General features: G+C 38.5%; 1 protein-coding gene across 5 annotated transcripts in view; it reads left to right on the plus strand.

The window, feature by feature from the left end:
- The window catches only part of AUTS2 (activator of transcription and developmental regulator AUTS2), a 1,124,374-nt gene that overhangs the window by 513,358 nt on the left and 583,897 nt on the right, over positions 1-27,119 (plus strand). For all 5 annotated transcript variants that reach the window (XM_047838413.1, XM_047838415.1, XM_047838416.1 and 2 more), the window contains one exon: positions 7,269-7,304. In XM_047838413.1, coding sequence (XP_047694369.1) covers positions 7,269-7,304 — 36 coding nt within the window. The remainder of the gene's footprint in view (positions 1-7,268; positions 7,305-27,119) is intronic.

Below are 27,119 nucleotides of genomic sequence, written 5' to 3' on the forward strand. Positions count from 1 at the left end.
ACAGTTGTCTAATCTGATTGTTCTGAGGCCATTTAGTCCATTTAACATCATAATTGGGGCATTCTTCCTACATCTTTTTGAGATACCCAAAAACTCCCCATGTTTGTGGGTCCCACCACGCAGTCATTCATTCACTTGTGCAAGCGTGTGTCCCAGCCTCCTTTCTTCCCACCTTCCCCCCAAACTTTTACTGAGGTTTTACTCTGTCCTAGGTTGGCTCACTCTTATTAAGGAAGAAACCGACAGGGGCCACACCATCCATGAGTTTCCCTTAGTTAAGAAGAAAATCTGATCTAATCCAGGCCTGTAAAGTGTTCTTGATGTTCTGTTTCTTCTCTTCTCTCTTTTTTAAGATCTGTGTTAGATTTTCCTTTTCCCTGACAGTTTGTTTCTGCCCTTTTCTATTCCAGAGCCATATATTCATGTGTTTGCCTGGATGTGTCAGCATTTTGACTGCCCAGAAATTTTCATCCGCTACTTTAACTGGGTTGCGTATAGTTCTGTGCACTTGAGGTTGACTAGTGGACAGGATGAAGTCTCTGTCCTCATGAGCCTTGCATTCTGTTGGGGAGGCAGACAACAGACATGTGAGCTGTGAGCATAACTGTTTCTGACAGAATATGTTTTACCAGGTAAACAAGACAGTGATGAGGGGCTGAAGGGCATGTGTTGCTGTTTTAACCAGGTGATCGGATGAGGCCTTTCTGTAGATGATGTTTAAACCAGAGCCTGAAAGAGGTAGCCCTGTGAAGATCTGTGGGAAGAGCATCCTGGGCATCAGGAACCACAGGCTCAACGGCCTGAGTCAGGAGCAAGCATGACGTGTTTCAGGGGAAGAAATAAGGCCAGTGAGGCTGGAATATAGTGACTGAACGCAGGGGTTGATCACATGATCTCTTCTAGTGTATGGTAAGGAGGATAGGCATGGCATGAGTCTCCTGGGCTACTGTAATTGAAGACCACAAGCTGGTAGCTTAAAATAATGGAGATTTATTATCTCATAGTTTTTGAGACTAAAATTCCAATATTAAGGGTGTCAGCAGGGCCATGTCCCTCTGAAAGCTCTAGGAAGGACCGTTCCAGTCCTCGCCTAGCTTCTGGTGGCCTCTGGCATTCCTTGACTTATAATTGTATCAGTACAGTACCTGCCTCTGTCTTCACACAGCCTTCTGCTCAATTTGTAGCTTTGTGTGTCCTTTCTTCTCTTTGTTAATACAGCAGTTACTGGATTTAGGACCACCTTAATCTAGTATGACCCCAACTTAATTATGTCTACAAAGACCCATTGTCCAAATAAGGCCATTCTAGTGCAAACTTTGGCAGCACCTGTACCACGTAAGGTTGTTTTATTGTCAAGGTTCTCAAGAGGAATAGAACCAATAGTGTGTATAATCATATACAACTACGGAGGCTGATAAGTCTGAACGTCTGTAGTCAGCGGGCTGGAAACCCAGAAGAGTCACTGGTTAGTTCCAGTCTGAGTCCAAGGCCTAATCACCAGGAGAACTGATGGTGTAATTCTAGTCCAAAGGCTGGAAGGCTTGAGACCCAGGAAGAGTCTATGTTTCAGTTGAAGTCTGAAAGCAGGGGAAAAACCATTATCCCAGCTGGGGTGTAGTCCGAAAAAGTCTCTGTGACTTTGAGGATAGTCATTTTTTTTTGCACTGGAAGATGTTAAAAGGTATGTTTTTCTAATTTTTACTTTAAAATGTTTATTTGCCCTTTATATGAAACAACAGATAAAGATAAGACCAAGAATGCAGAGAGGTAAAGAAGCCAGAAGACAAGGAGTATAGATGAGAGCCAGTGACTACGTGAAGGGGGTTGGAACAGAGGGTTGAAAATTGAAGTTAGAAGGGTCCATTTCCATAACTAATGCTTTTTTCAAGTTGTTGCCCCCTATTTTTTTTAAATCACATCTATTATTTATTAAAAACCAAAAGCAATCAATAACAATAATGATGACGAACAAAAACAGAAAACAAAAACAAATGCTTTCCCTAAATATCACATGTTCCCTGAAATTTCCACTAGTTTTTTTAACTTTTGTGGTATGAAATTACAAAATTTCTTAGTTGAAAAGCTAGTTTTCTTATTTTTGTTTATTTCTTTTGTTATCTGTAGAATTTTTTTTGACATATAATTAGTGTAGAGTTTGTTATGTTAGTTTCTGGTTGATAACGATGATTCTGTGCATCATGCATTCCTCACTACATTAGTGCATCATTACAGTCTTATTGACTGTGTTCCCTGTGCTGTGCTTTTCACCTCCATGACTTAGTTTTTTTGTAACTGGAAGTTTGTACCTCATGATCCCCTTTATTTATTTTACCCCCATCCACCTTTCCTCTGACAACCACCAGTTCTCTGTATTTAGGAGTCTGTTTTCTTGTTTGTTTATTCACTTGCTTTGTTTGTTTTAGATTCCACATCAGTGAAATAATAATGGTATTTGTCTTTCCCTGTCTGACTTATTTCACTTAGCATAATATTTTTAGGTGTATTCATGTTGTCTCAAATGGCAAGATCTCATTCTTTTTTATGGCTGAATAATACTCCTTTTATATAGATAGAATACTCCTTTTATAGATAGATATATAGATCGACAGACAGACAGACCACTTCTTTATTCATCTGTGGATGGGCTTGGGGTGCTTCTGTATCTTGGCTTTTGTGAATAATGCTGCAGTAAACACAGGGATCTATATATATCTCTTTTCAAATTAGTGTTTTCATTTTCTTTGGGTAAATACGGTGATGGAATTCTTGGGTCATGTAGTATTTCTCATTTTAATTTTTGGCCTGTTTTTCCTTGAATTCCCCTGTTAGTAATTTCCCATTCAAATTTATATTGGGTCTTCATCATCTATTAGTAATCTTATCCCCGAGACAGATTTCCTAGGATTAAGATTTCAAGTTTTTATAATTGTCATTGTTTTTTAAAATGCTACAGAAAATCCATGAATGAGCTTGTTTTGTGGCCTTCACAAGAAATGTACTTAGCCATGATCCTCCGTGTTTTACTCCCAAGAGAGAAAAGCATAACAGGGAGGTGGGTAGGCAAGGATGTCAGACACAATTGGTGATGTGGAAGAATTTTAAAATATTCTATTTAAATTAGCCGTAGGGTCAGAGCACACATCCTCATTGAGAGGTGGAGTACACATCCATCCCATACTCAGGAGCTGTAATAGTAGCCATGGCCTTTCTGTGTAGATGTCTAATAAATGGAGCACATCTTTTTTGGATGGATAATCAATTTTGAAATCCCTTGTTGTAGGTAAGCCGTTAAAACAGAAATGTTAACTTCATGAGTTTAATGAGTACCTTCCATGATAGCTTAGTGACAGAGATGGAAAGAAAGTCAGGTGGGGAGCAGTGAGGAAGAGTAGAATGAGAGTTTAATGAATATCCACTTGCACACTTGAATGTCAGCAGCAATGTTCTACCTCCTGGAAAATGTCTTTCAACTGTGCATCCCATTACTATTCCTGCAGCCCATGTAGCTTGGAGATGGAGGCAGAGTGTGTTTGTAAGAAAGCTCTCCTTTGCAACATAATGAGATCGAGGCGGGTAATTTGCAGATTGCGGGAGCAGTGTGGTCAAACCTGGAAAAAAAAAAAAAACCAGCCACATGAAAAGACCATGTGAAATAGGAGATGGCTGATAATGAGCCCGGAAATCACATATCAGATAGCCAGTGGGCTGGCATTTCCTCACATCCTTGTCCTCTCATTGCTAAACACTTTCTCTTACTCTGTTTGCTCAGTCTCTCTACACCTAACATTTCTGCCTTGTGTCTTGAAAATATGAATGAATTGGCATCTCTGCCATTCGAAACAAATAAGAATGAAGGCTTTTTCATTATTCAACAGATGTATTTGCCTAAACATGGGTGTATGGTATTATTTCGAATGCTTTTGAATCCAAGGACGTTTTGTTTGTTGCATTCTTTTTTAAAACATCTCATTAGTTTTTCAAGCCTCATTTTCACTCCTTGCCTTTTCTCGATTCTATGACAATTTTTGCTATATAGTTTGGAGAGAGTTTGCCTTCCCCCTCCAACAAAACAAAAAAGAAAGACCCCTTCTCATTAGATATGGATTGGGGCAACACAGAAAGTTGAAATCAGCTTGATTCTATCAAGTGTTCAGTGGTCAGGGCATCACAACCTCTTTGCTTTCCTAGGCCTTTTACCTTGGTGTCTGTCTCTTTCCTGTATGAGAAATCGGTGCCAATCCCTAAATGCACGTCTGTAAATTAATAGCCAACATAATGCATTTCAATCATGGGAAGGCTGTTTCTAGACATCTATTTCATTTTTGTAGCATAGTCTGTTTTTGCCCATGGTTCCAGGTGTTCATGGAATTTCTGACTTGGGAAAAAGGTTAATGCTCTCAAATACTTGCATCTGTATTGAGATACAAACTTGGATTAGGCATATGATCGAGACTCTTGTGGACCTTCTGGATAGCAAGGCCTAAGGGATGTGATGTGTGTCATGAGCTGGCAGTGAAACCCTGACTTCTGCCTGTGGCTGGTCTCAGAACTTCTGTTATCTTTATCTGATGCTGAAGGTCTTATTGTTGACCAGGAATAGTGTCCCACTGAATACAAGGCCATAGCAAGATTCTTGAAGTTGTAGTAATGGACAAGAAGATACCTCTTTCAGAGATGTTATTTCTTTCAAAATCTCCAGTGATTGAAGGGGGCTGGCAATTGGCCGAGAAAAATGTGGTGGAGAAGGGAATAGGCAGGGAAGAAATGTCAATGCTATGGGTGTTTGGCAAAGGTAAAGATTAGAAGGATTTTTTTACAGAATTTTTTGCCAGGTCCCCAAAACACAGCTTAATGCCCCCAACTTTTTTCTGTATAGAAAAAGAGGTGAGTACAGTGGGTTGACAAATGTGAGTATCCTCTGACCATAAGGTTCTGTATGCTTTCTAGCAAATACTGAAACTCTAATGGGCTTTTAATGCACGGGAGGATACAGTGTCTATGTTCTTTCATGTGTCTGTCTGCATTTGTGTGTGTGTGTGTGGGGGGGGGTGGTATAAGGCAAGGTGCTTAAATGCTTTGTTGCATTATGTTAATTCCTCGGCAGTGCAATCAAATTCATGTCGTAATTAAAGCTGTCAGTTGGAAGGCAAGCCAATCGCCACGAAAACACAGCATAACAAATGAAGTGAAATGATTCTGCGTGTAGCTATACAATGCTTCGCCAGGCATGAAATTAAATAAGTAATTTGATGTTGACATCAGAAATTGAAATGATACCCACTGTTCCCTCATTCAGTCAGACCTGCATAAACAATAGCCAGAACAAATATGCACAACAAAGCCCTCTTCTCCACCCAGCTCCCTGAGTAATGTACAATATATATGCAAAATGAGTATAACAGAGCTTTCCGAGACCTGAAGGATGTAATTTTCTTTGGTATACAATAAGATGATATGTATGTGGGGGTGGGAGGTGGGTTTGGAGGGGTACTTCTGCTTCTGGGATAAAATGCATTTGCAGGAAGGGGAAAAAAAACCTGAAATAAACAAATCCCATGCTCTTTCTGAGTAATTCATCCTAAAATGAGTTTACTTCCCAGGGGCATGACTCCAGGGTGGTGGAGACCTAAGTTGGCTTTTGCCTTCCTCTGCTCCATGGAAGGCTGTGGGTGCTGTACACAGGTGATGCGGTCACATGGCTAATCACTGCTAGGAGAAGCTGTCTCCATGGCTACAGTGGATCTCCCTATGTACCATTTATGGGATCAGGAATGCAGCAAGATTTTTTTTAAACCAAGTCTGGTGTGCAAGATCACACATCTATTGTCCTTTATTCCCCCTGAGTCTGTCTGAAACATCAAGGTGAAGAAAGTTTTGCTTTGGGAAGTGCATTTAGGAATGCCCTGGAGCGTACTGTTCTTTTTTGTTGTGGATGCTGTTGATACTTACCAGCACTGTATTTCCTTCTCAGAAACAGTTTAAAATCAGGAAGATTCCCATCTACTGTATTTTCAGAGGTGTTAAATTCACCTAAGCCTTCTTTCCCCCCCCCCATACAATCCACTTATTTATTTATACATTAATTCAACGAATACTTACTAAGTGCATCCTGTGTGCTAAGCACTGGGGAAGCAGTGATGAGTTAACCAGATGGTCCCTGCTACCTGTAGTTTGCAGAGCAGGGACAGAACATGTAGGTGGAATAATAGCTAGGGATGAACTGAGTGAGTACTGCTTGTAGGCGGAAGTCAGCCCGCCCCAGGAAGGGGGTAGCCCCTGATCCAAGCTAGTCAGGGAGAAGGCCCTGCCAGCGCAAGGACACTTAGCCAAGACCAGGAGACTGTCTTAGCATTGCATTCCTTTTGTCTCAAGCTTATTTATACTTAGGGCCTTCCTTGTTCACAAAAAGGATACTAAAAATTAAAGAATTTGTAATGGGAGGTTTTAAGCAAAAAAAAAAAAAATACAGAAGTACAAACAAGCATGAATCACAGACAAGTCTAAAACAAAACCCAAGTTCTCTTTTTGGCCTCTTTGCCCAAAGAAATGGTGCCCTGCAAGCCTTTCAGAATTAATATTATTTGTTTTAGTCTTCTGTGTGTCAGAACTATGGAAGCCTAAATTGATAATTCTTGTGACTAAAACCTTCAGAAAAATGTTGCTTTTCATGGCTTCCCTTTACCCACACATTCTTTGCATTTTATTCTAATTATGTTTACAAAATGTCTCATTTTTGAAAAGCGCTCTGTGTGTACTAACTGATGCCTTTAGGGAATAAACTGGCAAGTAGGTCATACACTGGAAAAGTCATCCAAACCCACTGGGCTTTTATTTTCAAGTCAGTCTGGGCTTTTTCCTCTTGCCTGCCCCTTTGCGGCCACAAAACTGAGTAGCTTGAGACCAGGGCATTGAATGTCAGCAAGTCAGGGAGGCAGGCTGATGCGTGTCTGTTTAGTCTCAGTGCAGGGCGAAATGCCATCATTAATTCATTACCCAGCTGCCTGTCAAATAAATTGGCAATTACGTCCACCGCAGAAGCTTGGAATTCAGTAAATAGCACGTTAGCATCTCTGAGTTGTTGAGAGATGTAAAGGGGAAAATTAAGCCAACACGGTGTTTGTATCAGTAGCAGATGACAAGGGGCAGCATACACTAGTGATGTGATGTAGCGATGAAAAACCCGCAAAGGGCTGGTAATGAGCTGTGTGGATTGGAACGTGTTAAAAACCATTGCTGATTTTCCACTTTGTCTTTATGCTTTATTGCAGAGTTCAGCTCCTTCCAGCTTGGGAACAGGCTACTTCGTAAGTTTATCTCAACTTGCACATGTGTGCCTTGCGTTGGCATTGATTTACTTCTATAATGTTCGCTCATTAGGATGTGAAAAAAAAAACCTAAGAAGTCCCCTCTCAGTCCTAAAGAGCAGACTGATAGCCATCCTTTTAGTAGGATTATTTTATTTTTAAGACATAACCTGTCGGGCCTCGTAGATCATGAGTCAGTCTGAGATGTGGGTCTCGTAGCCAGCACATTTCCTTCTCACCTGGCAGTGTAAAGGAGACCTGATTGGCTCATGCCACCTTTCCTACATAAATGGTTTTTTTTTTTTAGTGACAAGTGCCATGTCATGTGGAGGATGGAATTCAGATTATGCACTGAGGTTTTTATTCACTTTTAAGATCTCTCTCTTTTTTTTCTTTAAAAGATTTTTATGTTTAAGTAGTCTCCACACCCTACAGGGGGCTCCAGTCTACAACCCTGAGATCAAGAGTTGGACGTTCCCCCAACTCGGCCAGCCAGGTGCCCCCACTTGTAAGATCTCTTAAAGAACTTTCCCACATATGTAGGGAATTGCCTTCTTTAAAAAATTATTTTGGTGAGAGGTGGTGGTTTAATGGATGTTTTCCCTTACAGTCTGAGTACGTGGCCTTTAGATTTCCTTTCAGCAATCATGGAACTCCTCGTTTTAGCAAATATAAGTGTATTATGTTATTTCTAGACATTTCTTTGTCCTTTGGGAGGGGTGGGATGCTGTCCTACCTCAGGGATTATCTCATAGATAATTCTCTTATAGAGAAATTGTCACTTCATTTCTTTTATTTATAGCAAAATTACCCTTTTTGGATTCAATAATCTTTTTCAAGATATAAGTAAACAAGAGTTACAAATAGGCATTATTTACACAACAGGAAAACATGCCAGTGTGGAGGGTCTTTTTTTTTTTTTTTTTGGTGGTATTTAAAGGAATCATTTCTGAATGATGAGCATTGTTACTCTGCCTGCTCAGCATTTTCTGAGAAAATAATGAAATAATGAAAATAAAACAAAGTGGAAAATAATTACTGATTCAGTTTAGTTGCCTTTAAATTCCTTTCCCCGAAAATGCTAATTATGCTGGTTTTCTTCTGCCCACACATTTCTCTTGATAACATTAAATATATGAAAACCAGCATCATTTCATTGAATGATAAGTCTTTTCCAAGCTTGGCAGAAGTAGCATTTTCTAAATGTTGATTTTTTTTATCTTAATCTATGATAATGAGAAAAAGGAGAAGGATAAAGATTTTTTGGTACCTGTTTAATACAGTCAGCACGCTTTTGCTTGCTCCGTATTGTGACTGAATATTCATGCTTCCAGAAACAAGCAGGATGCTGAAGCAGTCGAAATAACAGAAGTAGCCCATCTGCCATGCCTTCACACCAGGCTGGATGTGGGTTGAGATGCTGGAAGTAAAATCTGGAGACTGCCAGTGTCTCTTCTCGGTCCAAAAGCTAAATTATCCCTCTTGGCTTTCTTCAGTAGAGCAAGGCCAAAACCACTAACTTAGCCCTTGATCACTTTGAGACTGAACGTTCCTGGTATTTTTTTCTGTTGTCAGTATGATCACCCTGAAAGAAGAAAGTCATCTCTAGAAACATCAAGAAGTTTATTACGCTTTTTGTCACTTATTTTTCTCATTTCAGGAGTGTTTATTTTTTATTCCTTAATAATACACACTTATGAGAAGAGTCTGCAGTTATGAATCTAAAATGATTTTTACATTCACGCTCTGTTGGATGAGTATAAAAGTTTGTCTTTTGGTGAAATTGCTCTTAGTATTGCTTTGCTTACATAAAAAAATCTGTAGTATTATTAGCTTACATGGAAAAGATACGTCCCAGATGCATGTTCAGCTCTCAACTATGACAAAAATGCTCTACTTAGAATGTGTTTCCAATAATGGGATTATTGTGTTATCAAAGTGCAAAATCCATTGATACTACTGCCAAGTTCTCATCAAAAAGTGTCTTCTGTTTCAACTTTCATTCCAACGATAGCAAATATAATACTTGATTTCAGGTGCCAACATCAGCATTGGTGAGTTTTATGCTTCTAGGTGGAAATAGTATATGCACAACTTATAGTAGTTTTGCATTAACATGTTCTTTGCACTGTGCTTTATGATCTGTGATTTCATATTAGCCTTTACTTATGTCTGTAATGAAGGCTCAGCATCAGGTAAGTGAGATGTCGACTCTATCCTTAATTCTTTTCAGCATCTCTTTCAAGTGTGGACGGAGGCAAATCACCTGCAGAGTCACAGAGCTATTAATGCTATTGAACCATAATGTGAACTCTGGTATAAGAAAACTGAAGGCACTCACCTATTGGGTTTAACAACCTGGAACTCTTTTTTTAAATACTCTCCCATGCCCCAGCATTAGTCTAACTTCAGGATTTCCTTTCATTTAGATTTTATGCTCTCATAGAGCTTTTAGTGAACTAAGGTAAAATGCTGATCATTGTGTGTGCTAATCAAATGAATCCCCACTGGAGTACACGCACACACACACAGGCATATGCGTGTGCCAGCCCACACCCCGTGTCCATAGCCAGTATATTCTGCCTTCCTTCAGTTCTTTTCATTTATCAGTAGTGATAAGTTAAAACATTTAAAGAAGAACCCTTTGTTTTCTTTTTAGTCATATTTGTTTATATCTCTTTGGTTTTGTGTTCCAAAGATGTCTGCTTAGGTCTGTTACTTTTCCAATTCATTTATAAGCTGAAGATTTGAGAAATGAGAACAGCAGCTAAAATCAGTATTTACATAAGCATATTGCAAAGGATTCTTAAAGTAGACAAAATAAAGAAGGATTGGAACAAACTTTTCACATTTTTGGGAGCTTTTGAATAATGTGGGTGTTATACACACAGAGAGACACGCATATATATTCATTGCATACTCAAGCCCAGCTCATGTTCTAAATATAAATGGAAGTATAGACTGGTTGGAATCTATTTGCTTTTTTTTTTGATTTTTTTTTATTTTTGGCAAGAGTACCAAAACTTGTTGGAGTGTGTAGGGTTTTTCTTTCTTTCTTTTTTTTTTTTAAACCTTAATGCAGTGAACACGTTTTCATTTTAATTTAAATGTTTTGGGCTATATTCTCTTCTTATACTTGTATTTGAAGTGTTATTGTGCATAGTGGATAATTAAGAACTTAGAGACAGAATGGTCTGAAGACTACTTGTGTGACCTTGGGCAGGTTATTTGATGTTTGAGAGTCTGCACCCACCTAATAGAGTTGTGAATTCTAAATGAGACAAGGTGTTTCATGCACACAGAACAGCTCTCATTAATAGCCAGCTATTCCCATTATAGTGTGTGATGGACAAAACTTGCTGTCATTAAGTGGCTGTGTGATGTTGTGGTTGGTAGAGGATTACCACGAGAAATTAGTGATGCAAGAAGGAAATTTTGGAATTTGTAGCTGTAGGTCCAGAATACTTGATTCTTGCTATATTCTTGTCCCTTTCTGAGGAGCCTGTAACTGTGTGTTTGGTCAGCCGTATACCACTTTACTACACGTGTGAGCAAAAAACAAATATGGAGTTCATTGTCTATGATCCTCTATGATCACCATGATGTTGGAATGAACCATTCTAGGCTGTCCATGTATTATGGTTGTTTAATTTGTCTCTTAAAGCCATTTGTTTATTTTCTTCCTCAGACCTGAGTCATTTAAAGACTGCAAACAGCTCTTGAATTTGGGCTGGGGGGTAGGAAAGATCTGTGCAATACGTTCAGGTGTTACGAGGTTGTGTCATGTATTTGCTGCTCTCTGACACCCAAAAGGAAAGTAGATACCCTAGTGTACCTGAGTGAAGTAAGCGAAGTCAGTAGAGTGACAAGACCAGTAAAAACATCTCCTGGTTGCCAGTGGTCTGATGTGTCATCACAGGAAGGTTCTGGACTTGTTCTTTACAAGCCCTGGACTCCATCTGCCAGTAGTTGGTAGCTACTGTTGGTGTAGGAGTTGACTGACTTGTCAGGCTGAACCTGACCCCTGGTGTAAAGGAAGCTTTCCTTTGTTCTGGTCGTGTGTCCTGCCTGCTTCTCTGGACAACTTTCAGCCTTCTTCCAGGTGTGAATCTAAGTGTCTTAGGCCCATAGTCTCAAACAGCTTGGATCTTGCTTTTGTAAACTCCAGTCATCCAGAGATATTTTCATAATTGTTCCCAAATAGTAACTTTAATTCTCCTCAGTTGCCTCACATCTATCAATATACATACTTTAAGATTATCAAGGAAACCAAAACAAAACCTAATGATTAAAACTACCACTTTATGTGATAAAGGGGAATTGTGTGGTGGTACATGTCTTAACATGGGATGTGTGCATTCCTGTGCAGTCTTACTACTTAAGAAATTGTGTTTGTAGTGTTGGTAACAGGCAATGGGTGCAAAATATTCACCTGTGGCTTTCCATCAGAGCTATAAGGTCATAAAAGGATTAAATTCTTTGCCATCTTCTAAGTTTTTGACTGCAGACCCTGAAATATCTCCTGTTTTTCTTCGAATAATGTGGGTGTTTTTTTGTTTTGTTTGTTTGTTTTTCAAGACTGGGCTTTTCTTTTAACAGACACTTCTGACTTTTTGTCTTTCACTAAGTACTAAGCACCTTCTCCATCAGGCACTGTTCTAGGTGATAGGTTACAGATGTGAAAAATCAGTGGGCCCTCTCAAGGAATTTAGTCTTCCCTAAACCACCCAGTTCCTTTCCTTCCTCTGTGATGCTTTTAATATTTTTGATACTTCGCATTTAAAGAAGTGGATTTAGGGGCGCCTGGGTGGTTCAGTCAGTTGAGTGTCTGACTTCAGCTCAGGTCATGATCTCGCAGTCCATGGGTTTGAGCCCATGTCGGGCTCTGTGCTGACAGCTCAAAGCCTGGAGCCTGCTTCCGATTCTGTGTCTCCCTGTCCCTCTGCCCCACCCCTGCTCATGCTGTGTCTCTCTTGTCTCTCAAAAATGAATAAAGTTATACAAAATTTTTTTAAAGTAAGTGCATTTAGGCTCTACAGAGAACCTGACATTCTTCCCCTTTATAATGTTTCTCTGGGTTTTAAGTTTACAAATGCACCTATATCCACCTGGTCTTGATTGCAACCCCATGCAGAGTCATCTTCCTCCCCACCTGCCAGTACTTGCTGGTATTGCTGGGAGAGAATTTTGTATTCGAGTATTTAATCATAACCTGTCAAATGCTTAAAGATAAATGATGCTGAGTATTTTAACATGTCTCCCAAATAAGACTCTAATATTTATATTTATTAATAATTAACTCTGGGTAAATGAATTTTTGGCCATTATTTATTTACTGACAAGTTTCCATTATAATGGAAATTTCTTAAAAATCTCAGTTCCATCAGAGATCTCCAGTAGTTTTGGGTCATTTGGATTCATTGATAAAGACTGAGTTAGAAAACAGCACACCAGATGGAGAGTACAGTGCATTTTAATTGTCAAACATGTATTAAACATCTTTTCTTCGTTCTTAAGGTAAATAAGATGTAAGTATTTATAAGGGTCAATTATGAATTATAGGAGGATTAAGTTGTGCAGAACTTAATACATATTGAGATTCTCAACAGATAAAGAAAAAGGTGGAACAAAGTTTGAGGCAACAAAGGTAAGAGCACAGAGAATGGAATTCCACATTGTGTGGAATTGCTTTGACTGTATCATGTTTCTGGAAAAAGGCTGGACTTGGGTTGGTTAATTATAGGGAATGATTTATAGGTAGATATGGACTTGATGCTACTGATCTGTTAAAAATAAGAAAGATGTGAAGCCCAGAATTGATGACTGTGATGCTACTTTTATTTGGAATAGGAATCCCAAGAAGGAGAAATAGGATTTTAGGAAGCTGGTGAGTTTGGAAGTTAGAGTAGGGAGTTAGAAGCTTTGGTGTGTATATATCTTCAATGGTAGCTTAGGGAGGTGGCCAAAGTAATGGGAAGAACAAAACATTACCATGCAAATTGAAATCTGTGTTAAAACATGTGAGAATTTCAGTATGTCCTTAAAACTCAGCCTTATGCTTATCAGAAAATATCTTAGGGGGCACCTGGGTTGCTCAATCAGTCAAGCATCCGACTCTTGATTTCAGCTCAGGTCATGATCCCATGCTTTGTGAGATCAAGCCCTGCATCAGGCTAATTATAGGGAATATGGAACAAAGCCAGGGAAGGAGTTGGGTGATTTTGAAATGATCTATTTACTATGCAGAAACATTTGGGTAAATGAAATCAATTGCTCTTCCCAGTGGTAAAAAGTTACCATGATTTTGAACTATAACCTTTAAAATACTAGCCTGAGGAGCACCTGGGAGGCCCATTTGGTTAAGCATCTGACTCGATTTGGGCTCAGGTCATGATCTCATGGTTCATGGGTTTGAGCCCTACGTCAAGCTGCATGCTTACAGTGTGGAGCCTGCTTGGGATTCTTTGTCTTTCTGCCCCTCACCCGATCGTGTTCATTCGTTCTTTCTCTCTCTCTCGCTTTCTCTCTCTCTCTCAAAAATAAATAAACATTAAAAAATACTATCCTGGGGACGCCTGAGTGGCTCAGTTGGTGGAGTGTCTGACTTCAGCTCAAGTCATGATCTCACAGTCTGTGAGTTCGAGCCCCGCGTCGGGCTCTGTGCTGACAGCCCAGAGCCTGGAGCCTGCTTCTAATTCTGTGTTTCCCTCTCTCTCTGCTCCTCCCCTGCTTGCGATCTGTCTCTGTCTCAAAAATAAAAACATTAAAAAAAATTAAAAATAAATAAATACTATCCTGAACTATAATTTTCTGTTACAAAGTAACAAAATCCAAATCTACACTGGAGTAGGTGTTTTGATAAGACTAGAAACCACAGAATAAATCTTAGTTACCCTGAATGGTCGGTTTATATCTGGACTGAGTATCTCTGTTTGGACAGGCTCCTCTGCATTGTCACCAGTAAACCCTAATTTCAGGAGCCTTAGACTAAAAATATCATTGTATTTTCCATTTCTTTCTTTCTTTCTTTCTTTCTTTCTTTCTTTCTTTCTTTCTTTCTTTCTTCATTCCTTCCTTCCTTCTTTTCCTTTCCTTTCCTTTCCTTTCCTTTCCTTTCCTTTCCTTTTTTTCTGTTTTTGACGGGGTATGATTACTCTTCATTTTGGGAACATGATCAGTGAGCCAAGAGCAACATACCCCAACGATGTGAACGTTACAGGTTCAATTCTGGTTTGTAGACCTTTCATCCTTTGCAGGATCTGCACAGTGAGAGGCCTCTTCCAGCTCACCCTGAGGAAATTGTCTTCTAGCTCCACAGTTTTAGTTTCAACTTTTTCATGCAGTACAAAGGAATTGAGAAATTTGGTGAACAGGGTAGTCGGATGAGAAACGATCAGATGGTATTTCTAGTTACCACTCATCCCTCCACACTCTTGTCTTCTGAGCATTTCCATGAGGAGATAGGCCAGGTATTTTTAAACATCTGCTGCCCACAGGAGTCTTTGTTGTTGGCTGTTGCAAACTCCAATTGAGGAGATAAGAACAAAGTGCAGGTGCTCCTGATGGATGTGGGGAAATAGCCCTAGGCCTGGTCTTCCTGTCCCCTCCAGCCCTCTCCTGACCCCTCAGATTTGGAAAATATAAATCATTTTGGAAAAAAAGAAGGTTTTACAAGTCACAGGACTAGTTAATTGCTTATTAAAGGGCCTTTGGTTCTGATATGCCAAGATCCATGATTCTGGCTACCTTACACCTAAATGTTTGCCATGTGGGGCCAGTGCTTGTGATCGGTTTTGCTGCCTCTCTTTGCTCTCCTTTGAACCATAGAAGGCAAGGCCATGGGCCCCTTAGTACCTAATGAACACTGCTTTTCAGTGTCAGCAGTGAAAGAAGTCCACATTGCATTTGAGTGGCCAAGTCTGCCTTTCTTGGAAATTAATAATGAATAATGTTTTATATTTGTGTTACTCAGGGTGTAGCCCATAGAAATATTGAGGCTTTACTCTCGTTCTCTTGCATGGCTAGTGTATCTTGTCAGCCACAGAGGTGATTATCAGCAAAGACTGTTTAGCAGTGTGTATCCACAATCCCAGAGGGAATGGACAGGCCACTGTCATGGAATTCAGAAAGTCACTTTATTTCCTCTTTCTTCCCTTCCCATTTCCTTCCCCTTCTCTTCCTTTTCCTTCTCCTTCTCCTTCTCCTTCTCCTTCTCCTTCTCCTTCTCCTTTCCTTTTTTTTTTCTTTTTCTAATGCTGGCTTCAAAGACATTGTCCTATTCTTGTTGAAGATTTCCAGTTTATAGAAATGTGGAATTAGTTGGTATGAGCTATATATAAAATGAGCCACGGGCAGTATGAAATACCAAGGTTTACTCTGACTACTCACACAACCTTTATTTTTGATAGATTTAACTGCCCTGGAGTTTTATGGGCTATCAATCAGAATCTCGGGTCAAAGGACTCATTCCTTTGCTTAACTCCTTTAAAAAAATATTTTTCCTGAAATTGTAAATTAGATGCCTCCCTATCCATTGCGTAAGAAACTTACAGCTTTGTGAAACACCAGGAGTATCATTTGAAAAGAGGTTAAAAAACACAACTGGGGCTTGTTAAAGAGGAAAAGTGCTATTTTAACTCCCAGTGTCACATTTTCCTATAGTCAGCTCCAGCAGTAAACAAGAGTTATTGGAAGCTTAGATAGCTTGAGACACTTCACCTATCTCCTGATACTTGACTTCAGAAGCCAAACATTTAAAATGCATTTTGCTCGTGTAAAAATGTTTATCCATTTAAAATACAATGTCATTTTAACAAAAGCACCCTGGTGACAAGCTGTTTAGATATGGCACAGTTAATAAACTGTCAGGTCCTATACACATATATGTGAAAGGACCAGCACAGTTACCCAAGGCTTGGCATTATAAATCACTGTTAACAAACCTTAATTTGCTTGCTAGGCTAATGAATGATCTCCAATTTTCCTGTAGTAATTAGCTTCACTAACAGTCATGTTTAAAGGGGCCTGCCTTATACTACACTTAATTTCTGCTCTGAAATCTTTGATGCCTGGTTTGCAGGATGGAAAAAAAAAAAAACAGAATGAAAAAGGAAAAGAAAAGAAAAGAAAAAAGAAAAAACCTATCAGTCTCCATTGACAACTGTCTTGTAATAAATCCAGATTGTGGCTATTCTCAAGTAGAAGCATTGCCAAAGGTGATGACTGTCTATTAGGGCTTATAAACTGTAATGTACTAGCAGATTTGCAATGGAGTGGTGAAGCCAGATAATTGCAGTGTTTCCTGTCTAAATGTGCTGCTGTGTGTAGTGGCCTCTGATTTTAAGGAGCCATTAAAAATGCAGCAAGGCGTAACAGCTGTGGTTCCTAGTATACTCCTAATATTTCATACATTCATCACATCTCATAAAATCTTGCCCAGACCAACAAATGACTATGTGTACAGCTAGCCTGCCACAGAAGCAAATTGAGGAGAGACTGAGTCATGCAGGTAGCATTACAGAGACCCACCAAGAACTCACCTAAGCCTACAGTGTACCATCATTCTCTTTTTTACTCCCAAGAATTCTGGTTCCATTTCAGTCCCTAGAGAGAACATTCACATTTTACCTTTTGCAAGAGGATCCTAACTGTAACCTACTTTTTCCTACCTTGGTGAGAAATAGGCCTGACTTTGCCAAGGGAAGGCAGGGCTGTGTCCTGTGCAGAGAAAGTCGTGGGAAGTTGGCATCTCAATTCTCAACCCAAAAGAGACAAGAAATTTGGTTCCTTCGTAATTTATTAGAATTACATTTGAAAAACAACTTTGTAACACAACTAGCGATACGATACAAAAACCTAATTTCTCTGAACAAAAGGAGCATTAATACTAGAACATTCTAGGAAGCAAAGGAAACTACAGAAGCTAATATGTTTTTCTTTTTTTTTTTAATTTTTTTTTTTAATGTTTATTTATTTTTGAGACAGAGAGAGACAGAGCATGAATGGGGGAGGGGCAGAGAGAGAGAGGGAGACACAGAATCGGAAGCAGGCTCCAGGCTCTGAGCCATCAGCCCAGAACCCGACGCGGGGCTCGAACTTACGGACTGTGAGATCGTGACCTGAGCTGAAGTCGGATGCTTAACCGACTGAGCCACCCAGGCACCCCGCTAATATGTTTTTCTAGTCAGACATTAAGCAGGTAGGCATCATAACCAAATGGAAGTCTTAAGCTGCGTTTGGAAAAACGCATAATATAGTCACAAGTTATTTTCATCTGTTTGTAAATCGCCAGCTTTCAGTTCGGTCATTAAAATAGATCTATTATTTTGGCTTTACCTTAATAGACTTAGAGTTATAGAACCTCTGAGTCATGGGGTGCCTGGGTGGCTCAGTTGGTTAAGCGTCCGACTTCGGCTCAGGTCATGATCTCATGGTCCGTGGGTTTGAGCCCCGCGTCGGGCTCTGTGCTGACAGCTCAGAGCCTGGAGCCTGTTTCAGATTCTGTGTTTCCCTCTTTCTCTGACCCTCCCCTATTCATGCTATCTCTCTCTCTGTCTCAAAAATAAATAAATGTTAAAAAAAAATTAAAAAAAAAAAAGAACCTCTGAGTCAGAAGGGATGTCACATGTCACCTTGTCTGACTGCCAGTCTGAAACTTAACTCGCAAAACTAAGTATTGTTAGAACGATGACCTCTGTCATCCTAGAAACTGCTCCTTTAGTTGGCGTAGCTGAAGATCATGCCACTTTTCTTGCCCCCTACACCTCCCTGTTCTTTTGATTACAGTTAACTAACAGGTGTGTCTTTTCCATACGTGGAACGATTACGCACAGACACATACATGCGTATATCGTTGAAGCTCATCTTGGTGAACGTAGTGTGCTAACCTGTGTCTGCCATCTGATACATCATTGCTTCTTCTTGGCACTGTGCTGGTGAACCCCGCCCATTGCCAGAAGTGTGATTTTTCCATCTTCATCCAGGTTGTTGACAACAAAGTATCAGCGCTGCTAGATTTTCCTCATTGCTCTTTTTGCGATGTCTCTTCTTCATGGGATTTGATATGCGCTATCTGGCTTATTACAGACTCTGGGTATTTATTTCCTTTGCTGATTTTTTTTTTCTGAGCCTCAAAAATAAAACCAGACATTCTTCCTTTGTTTCGTTTATCCATACGTACATTTGGGAAGGGCTTTGAGACAGTCTGTGGACATGCTTAGTATACTGTCTCTTTTTTCCTTTGTAGTCATCTTACCCAGTTAAAAAAAATTAACTGGACACTGTCGAATGCACACCTTTGTTCTGCTGCAGAATTACAAAGTAATTGACTATTAAAATATACTTATCATAGATTCTGTTGTGATGTGGGTATTCATAGCCAAGCCTCTTCAAATTATTCTAAGATATGTGAACAAGCAGTATTATCTAAAATAGATAAAAGGACACACTATAAAAGAGGTGCAATTTGATACAGTATTCATGTCATAACAGATATGCATGAGTAATAGAAAAAGGAGATAAACGAAAAACTTGCTATTATTTATAATAGGTCTGTGTTATAATACAGTTGCATCCTAAATGTTGAGTTCTTGAATTGTGACACATATTTAAATTTTGAATGCAGAAGAGATAATAAGTTTATTTTTGAAATTATTGCAAATTCTAAAGTGGTTGGGTCATGAAATTACGTTATTTTTTTTTTTCATCTTCCAAATGAGGGTCAGATCAAGGTGCTCTTCAAAGGGGTCTTTCAGTGTCAGCCCATCTGTGGATATGTTGGTAGCGATGCTGTCCAACTGATCAAGAGACCATGCACATTCCGGGACCATTTGTCTAAGTCATTTTGTGAATGAAAACAAATGAGCGTTGGAAACGGTATCTTTTCCAAAGTCCTACAACTCGGGGAAGAATTCAAGTTGAGAATTGAACTTCATAACAGAAAACTGTCCTGCCAATAAGCCGAATACTTATTTCACATTGAGCAATAGGGAAATAGCATTGGCTTTTGTTTTTCTTTTTCTTAACCTTTCAGGAACATAGGCCAAAGGGTGAGTTCTATCTCTGTCTTTGTTTTACCTCCCTAACTAGACATTAAAACACATGGATCCTTCTCGTTTCACCAAAGCATAAAACTTTGGTCTTTCCCATCTGAAAAAAAGGTTATGTAAGTGTTTTGTTTAATATTCACACCTCATAATATGTATAGGCCAATTTAAATAAAGCCCCACTCTCCCATTTAAGGGAGTGGACTAGACTACGCCACAACTTTCTGAAAACTCTTTCCTGGGAAGGCTTCAGTTTTATTTTTTGATTTTTGTTTTTGTTGTGGTGGTGGTGGTGGTGGTTTAATAAACTTCACTTTTTAGCACAAAGATTTACAGAAAAACTGAACTGAAAGTACAGAGTGTTGCTGTTACCTGTGGCTCACATATATCCGCCAATGACGTCCCGCACCGTGGGGTACATTTGTTATAATTGATGAACCTACGCTGGTACATCATTATCACCCAAAGCCCATGGTTTACGTTAAGGTTCACGCTTCGTGTTGCACACTTTCTAGGTTTTGACAAATGACATGCATCCACCATGATACTATCATAGCAAGTAGTCTCACTGCCCTAAAAATCCTCCTTGTTCCACCTACTTACATTCCTCTCTTCCCATTAACCCCTGGCAACCAGTGTCTCCACATTTCTACTTTCTCCATCGTTTGCCTTTTTCAGAATGCCATATAGTTGGAAATGATACAGTCTGTAGATTTTTCAGATTGGTTTCCTTCACTTAGTGACATGAATTTCAGGTTCCTCCAGGTCTTTTTATGGCCTGATATCTCTTTTTTTCCCTCAGTGCTTAATAATCATACATTGTTTGGATGTTCACAGTTCATATATCTGTTCAACTGCTAAAGGGCATCTTGGTTGCTTTCAAAGTTTAGCTATTATAAATAAAGGTGCGATAACATCTGTCCTAGGTTTTGGTGTAGACATAAGCTTTCAACCCATTTGCATAAATACCAAGGAGCACAATTTCCAGATCTTATGGTTAACAGTATGCTTAGTTTTGGAGAAACTGCCAAACTGTCTTCCAAAGTGGCTGTACCACTTTGCATTCCCATTAGCATTGAATGACATTTCCTTCGGCTCTTTTGTCCTTGCCAGCTTCGGCATTGTCAGTGTTTTGGAATTTTACACTGTAATAGATGTGTAGTAGTATCTGGCTGTTGTAACATGCAATTTTCTAATGACACAATGTTGCACATCTTCTGGTGTACTTCCTTGCCATGTGTATATCTTCTTTGGTAAGGTGTCCTGTTCAGGCCTCTTGCCTATCTGTTAATGAGGCTTGTCATGTTCTTTTTATTGAGTTTTCTGAGTTTTGTTACATAGTTTGCATAACAGGCTATTGTCAGTTATGTCTTCTCCAAATATTTTCTCCCAGCCTGTGGTTTGTCTTCTCATTCTCCTGACGTTATCTTTCACGGAACAGAAATTTTTCCTTTTAATGAAGTTAAGCTTATCAATTACTTCATGTGTTGTGCCTTAGGTGTTGTATCTAAAAAGTCGTTGCTGTGCCCAAGCTTAGATAGGTTTTCTCCTCTGTTATCTTTCAGGAATGTTATAGTTTTATATTTTGTATTTTTGTCTTTGATATTTTTGAGTCAATTTTTGTGTGGGGTGTCAGGTCTGGGTTTAGACTCTTTGTGTTTTTCTTTTTTGTGTGTGAATGTCCAGTTGTCCCACCACCATTTGGCAAAAAGACTTGTCTTTGCTCCATTGTATTTCCTTTGCTCCTTTGTCAAAGATCAGTGGACTACATTTACATCTATTTCTGAGCTATTCTGTCGCAGTGGTCTGTTTGTCTCTTTTGTCACTAATACCATGGTGTCTCAGTTGCTGTAGATAAATAATAAGGGCATTAGTCGACATTTATTCTTTTTTTTTTTTTCAACATTTTTTAATTTATTTTTGGGACAGAGAGAGACAGAGCATGAACGGGGGAGGGTCAGAGAGAGAGGGAGACACAGAATCGGAAACAGGCTCCAGGCTCTGAGCCATCAGCCCAGAGCCTGATGCGGGGCTCGAACTCACGGACCGCGAGATCGTGACCTGGCTGAAGTCGGACGCTTAACCGACTGCGCCACCCAGGCGCCCCAACATTTATTCTTAATAAGTCTAGAAGTTGAGTTATGTCAGTTCTTGAACTTTGCTCTTCTAACATTGACTTAGCTATTCTAAGACCCAGAGGTCTTTTGTCTCTCTCTATAAACTTTAGAATCAGTTTGTCGAGATGCATAAAATATCTTGCTGGGATTTTGATTGGAAGTCAATTGAATCTGTAGATCAAGCTGGGAAGAAATGACATCTGGACAATATTGAGTCATCTTATTCGTGAGCATGGAATATCTCTCCATAAATTTAATTCTTCTTTGGTCCCCTTTATGAGAACTTTGTAATTTCCACACATAAATTTTGTACAGGTTATAAGTTATGTATAAGTTATACATCTTGTTAGATTCATAACTAAATATTTCATTTGGGGGATGCTTATGTCAGTGATAATATCTTAATTACAAATACCAACTTGTTCATTGCTGGTATATAGGAAAGAAATTGATTTTTGTAATATTAACCTTGTATCTTGCAACTTTGCTCTAATCACTTATTAGTTCTAGGAATGTCTTTTGGATTTTTTACATTGGTGATCATATCATCTGAAAACAAAAACAGATGTATTTTTTCCTTCTCATGTGTATACCTGTTATTTCCTTTTCTTATCTTATAGCATTAGCTAGGACTTCCAGTATGATGTTGAAAAGGAATTCTGAGGGGAAACATCCTTGCCTTGCTATTAAGCTAACACCAGAAACCTTTGAGAATTTTATTATTAATTATGATATTAACTATAGATATTTTGTTGATATTCTTTTCAAGGTGAGGAAGATCCTTTTTATTCCTAGTTTGCTGAGAACTTTTATCATGAATTCGTATTGGATTTTGACAACAGCTTTTTTTCTGCATCTATTAATATAATCACATGATTTTTCTTCTTTAACCCTTCTGATATGATAGATTACATTCATTGATATTCAAATGTTGAACCATCCTTGCTTTTCTGGCAGAAATACTACTTGGTAATGGTGTATCATTTTTTAAATACATTGTTAGATTTGATTTGCTAATACTTTATTGAGGATTTTTATGTATATGGTCCTGACAGATAATGGTCTATAGTTTTCTTTTCTTCTAATGTCCTTGTCCAGGTTTGATATTAAGGTAATGCAGGCCCCATGGAATGAGTCATGAAGTATTCTGTCTTCTTCTATATTCTGGAAGAGATTGTAGATAATTGCTGTAATTTCTTCCTTAAATATTTAATAGAAGAATTCACCAATAAACCCATCTGGGTCTGGTGTTCTTTGTTATGGAAAATTAATTGTTGATTCCATTTGTTTAATCAGGTCTATTCAGATTATCTATCTCTTCTTATGTCAGTTTTGCCATAGTGTATCATGGAATTGGTTCATTTCGTCTAGGTTGTCATTTGTGGCATAGAATTCTTCATAACATTCCTTTATTATCCTTTTAATGCCTGTGGGGTATGTAGTGCTATCCTCTCTTTCAATTTCTGATATTAGTAACTTCTGTCTTCTCTTTTTTATCTTAGCCAGGGTAGAGGCTTATTGACTTTTAATTGATCTTTTCAAAGACCCAGCTTTTGGTTTTATTGACTTTCTCCATTGATTTTGTTTTCAGTTTCATTGATTTCTATTCTAATTTTGATGATCTCTTTTCTTCTGCTTACTTAGAATTTAATTTACTCTAATTTATCTAGTTTCCTAAGGTGAGAGCATAGATTATTTGCTTTAGATCTATCTTCTTTTCTGATACATACTTTCAGTGCTATAGATTTTCCTTTCAGGGCTGTTTTTGCTATATTCCACATATTTGGATATATACTTTTACTGTTATTTAGTTCAAAATACTTTTATTTTTACTTAGCTCAAAATCTTTAGTTCAAAAAATTTTCTCTTGGGATTTCTTCTTTGACCCATGTGTTATTTTAAGAGGTTATGTTTTCTGGAAGGTTTTTACTGTTCAAAACTGTCACTTTCAGGGCCCCCACCCCTTGCCAACCCAGAAGCACTGATTTGTGACACGCTGCTCAAGAGATTGGAGGAGTCAGCCCAACACATGTCTGTAGACCTTAGTTGTACGTGTATAGAATGTACTTTGAAAGCAGTCCCAGTTATAATTACTACCTGATTTAATTACAGGCATATTTGTGTTAGCGAGTTTTAATCTTGCTTCTCTTTTCTTGCTCGGGTATAGCTTGTCCAAGACTCATTCAGATAATTTATCTAAATCTGACCCTTTATTGTATTTGATCCTTTTCCTGCCACATAGTTTGTCATACTTGTACACAGACTTTTATTACTTTTGGTAGGATACTGTGTTATTGGGGAGAGCAGGAAGAAGACTGCATTGGTTCTTGCTAGAAGTTTTTTAGTGGATTCAGTTATTCCTTTATTTGAGAAAATTGCTGAATGAGTTTTATTTATACTAAGTTACTTTTTTGAAAATGGAATCTCTACTTTTAAACCTGCCGATTCCTATGTATATAAGATTTCTTTAAGCAACAGATAACCCTTTTTTTTTTCAACGTTTTTATTTATTTTTGGGACAGAGAGAGACAGAGCATGAACGGGGGAGGGTCAGAGAGAGAGGGAGACACAGAATCGGAAACAGGCTCCAGGCTCCGAGCCATCAGTCCAGAGCCTGACGCGGGGCTCGAACTCACGGACCGCGAGATCGTGACCTGGCTGAAGTCGGACGCTTAACCGACTGCGCCACCCAGGCGCCCCAACAGATAACCCTTTTAATGGTTTTATTCCTGATTCCATTCATCAAACTAATTTTATTGTTTTTCATCATTCAGCAATAGGCTCATTTTTGCTTCATGTACTCTTTTGAAGCAATGGAATCATTTATGCATTTTTCCTTTTTCATTTTCTGCTTTCCAACCCCCACTTCCATTTGGTCCTATAACATAAAATTGCAAAACGTGAGCCTGAATAATAAAGGAACACTTCGTTGATTGCTAAACATATATTATAGTGACTTTAAACTCATTTCGGGTCATCGTGCTGCCAATTAGTTTGATTACAAGCATTTAAGCTGTCACACATAAAGCCTTCTGCTTCCTAGGGTTTCACTTTCAAATCATGAAAACTGAGTGCTCTGTATTCTCTATGTATGCAGCTCACTTTTAATATTTTGCCAAAAACCTATGTGTCATAAAGATCATCCACCGTTTCAGAGCCTATATCAGGACAGTGTGCAATTTTGGAGCAGTGGCACAATTTTATTTAAATATTTATTTTAAAAAATTTATTTAAAAATATAACATTATGTTACACGTGTACATATGTGCAGGTGGGCGACTGTTAAAAGCACCTCTTTCTTTTTATTTTTGGACATAATCCACATTTGCAAATCATTAAAACTTTGGAATTTAAGTTATCATTTGGTGACTGATATTTGGTTTGTGAGTGGAAAACTTTCAAAGAATTAAAGCAAAGGAGAGGTACTAATGCAACACCCTCAATATAAGGAAATGTCCCAGGAGTGTTGGTAGATACAAAAAAAAAATTCTAGGATATTAAAGTTTTGTAGAGTTGATGAGTTTGTTTAAAGACATTTTTAAAGCAAGGGTAAAACCATGACTCTTATACATTACAAGATAAGATGTACATGTTTTAAAGATTTTATTTAATAAAGATGGAACTTGGCAGATACTATAACCAATTCAAAGAATCAAAAGAACAGACGCAATTGTAGACGAGAAATACTGAAATGAATGTGTAAATGGAAGCTCAGCTGACTTTGAGGAAGTCACTCGAGCCTCTACTTGACAAGACAGAATTTGCTTGATTATGTACAATAATTATTTTGCATTGCTATCACATACCTACAACTTCACAGAGTTGGAAATTGGCTTCCATGGAATCAGAAACACATAGTGCTGAAGAGTACCTATAGACAATGCTTGTGTTCCCTTGAAGCAAAAATTTCCCCTATTTGATCAAAAATAGTCTCAAAGGAGGGTCTGTTTCATTAGATATGGCCTGATTTTTTACATGGATATAGCAAGAATGTAGTTTACTACATAAGCCTTTTCAAGTTCACTTTCCTTGTAGGGTTTTATAAACATTTCATATTGAACTTTTAGAAGTCTCTGGTATTTACTGTCTTGAGCTGGAAAGCCAATCCCAAGAAACTCTGTCCACCACCTGCAGTACCTGTATCCAGGGGACCCTTGCATGACACAGGTTTGAACTGTGGAGCTCACCTATATGCAGATTTTTTTTCAATAAATACAGTACAGGACTGGAAATGTATGTTCTCTTCCTTTATGATTTTCTTAATAATAACATTTCCTTTATGATCTTCTTAATAATAACATATCCTTTGTGATTTTCTTGATAATATTTTCTTTTCTCTAGCTTACTTTATTGTAAGAATACAGTATAGGATATATATATATATATAAATATATATATAACATACTAAATATGTGTCAATCATCTGTTTATGTTATCAATACGGCTTCTGGTCTATAGGCTGTTAGTAGTTATGTTTTTGGGGAGTCAGAAGTTATATGTGGATTTCTTACTGTGTAAGGCGTTAGTGTCCCTAACCTCTGTGTTGTTCAGGGGTCAACAGTATTTGGATGAGTATCTTTTTTCTCAAAATTCCCCAAATATCCCAAGGTGGCCCTCTAGGAAGTGACATTCCTTCCTATTTATACAGGCGGACCCTGTAAAGCTGGAGACCAAGCTAGTTTTTCAATTTTTTTTTTTTTTTTTTAGGTAATGGCTCCATGAAGTTAACCTTAATTCCTTAACCGTGTCTAATCATATCTGATTAAATGAGCATTACTCTCACATATGGTATTCCAGGCAAGGCCTTAGAATTTTTCCAGGCATATCCTAGTAAACAGGAAGACCAGTTCTTACTGAACCTATGCAGTAACTATATTGCCATGAAAACTAAGAAAACTTTGAGTTTCTCAATTCTGCATGGGTAGGGGGAGAAGCCGTTGAGAATGAAATATTATTTAAAAATACTATAGTGTATAAAAGCAGAATATACTAAATCATTATGGATAATAATACAAACTTAAAAAAAGAGAAAAACCTTTCTTATCTGCACAGAAAGAGAACATTAAAACAGTGTCAATGACATTACTAACAAAACAACCCATGGTGAGCCCTCAACAGTTAGTTCATTCAGCCCTGTATAATCAATCCATTCTTGCTCCACTGCATCCGGGTTATTAATCACATGAATTTGTCTGCTTCTCAACTAAGAAGAGTTGCGGAAATCCCAACTCAGTCCACTGGTCTGATCTTAAAAGTTAGCAATGACATCAGAAGCCTGTATACAGGAGCCTCTTCTTTGAAGTCTTAGTTATTTGAATTACCTAGTATATGGTCCTTTTACATGGGGCTGCTTTGCTGAAGCCCAGAACTCTGGTGTCGCCCATTGCTGAATGTAGAGCTTTCAAGGAAACATCAGAGTAAAAAAAAAAAAAAAAAAAAAAAAAAAAGTATAAATAATAGACTTAAACTTTTCAAAGAGAAAAATCTGATAAAAATTCCTAACTAGAAAAGGGGCGCCTGGGTGGCTCAGTTAAGTGGCTGACTTCAGCACAGATCATGATCTCACAGTTCGTGAGTTCGAGCCCCACATCGGGCTCCGGAGCCTGCTTCGGATTCTGTGTCTCCCTCTCTCTCTGTCCCTCCCTGCTTATAGT

The sequence above is a fragment of the Prionailurus viverrinus genome, chromosome E3, assembly GCF_022837055.1.
Source record: "Prionailurus viverrinus isolate Anna chromosome E3, UM_Priviv_1.0, whole genome shotgun sequence".
Lineage (NCBI taxonomy): Eukaryota > Metazoa > Chordata > Mammalia > Carnivora > Felidae > Prionailurus > Prionailurus viverrinus.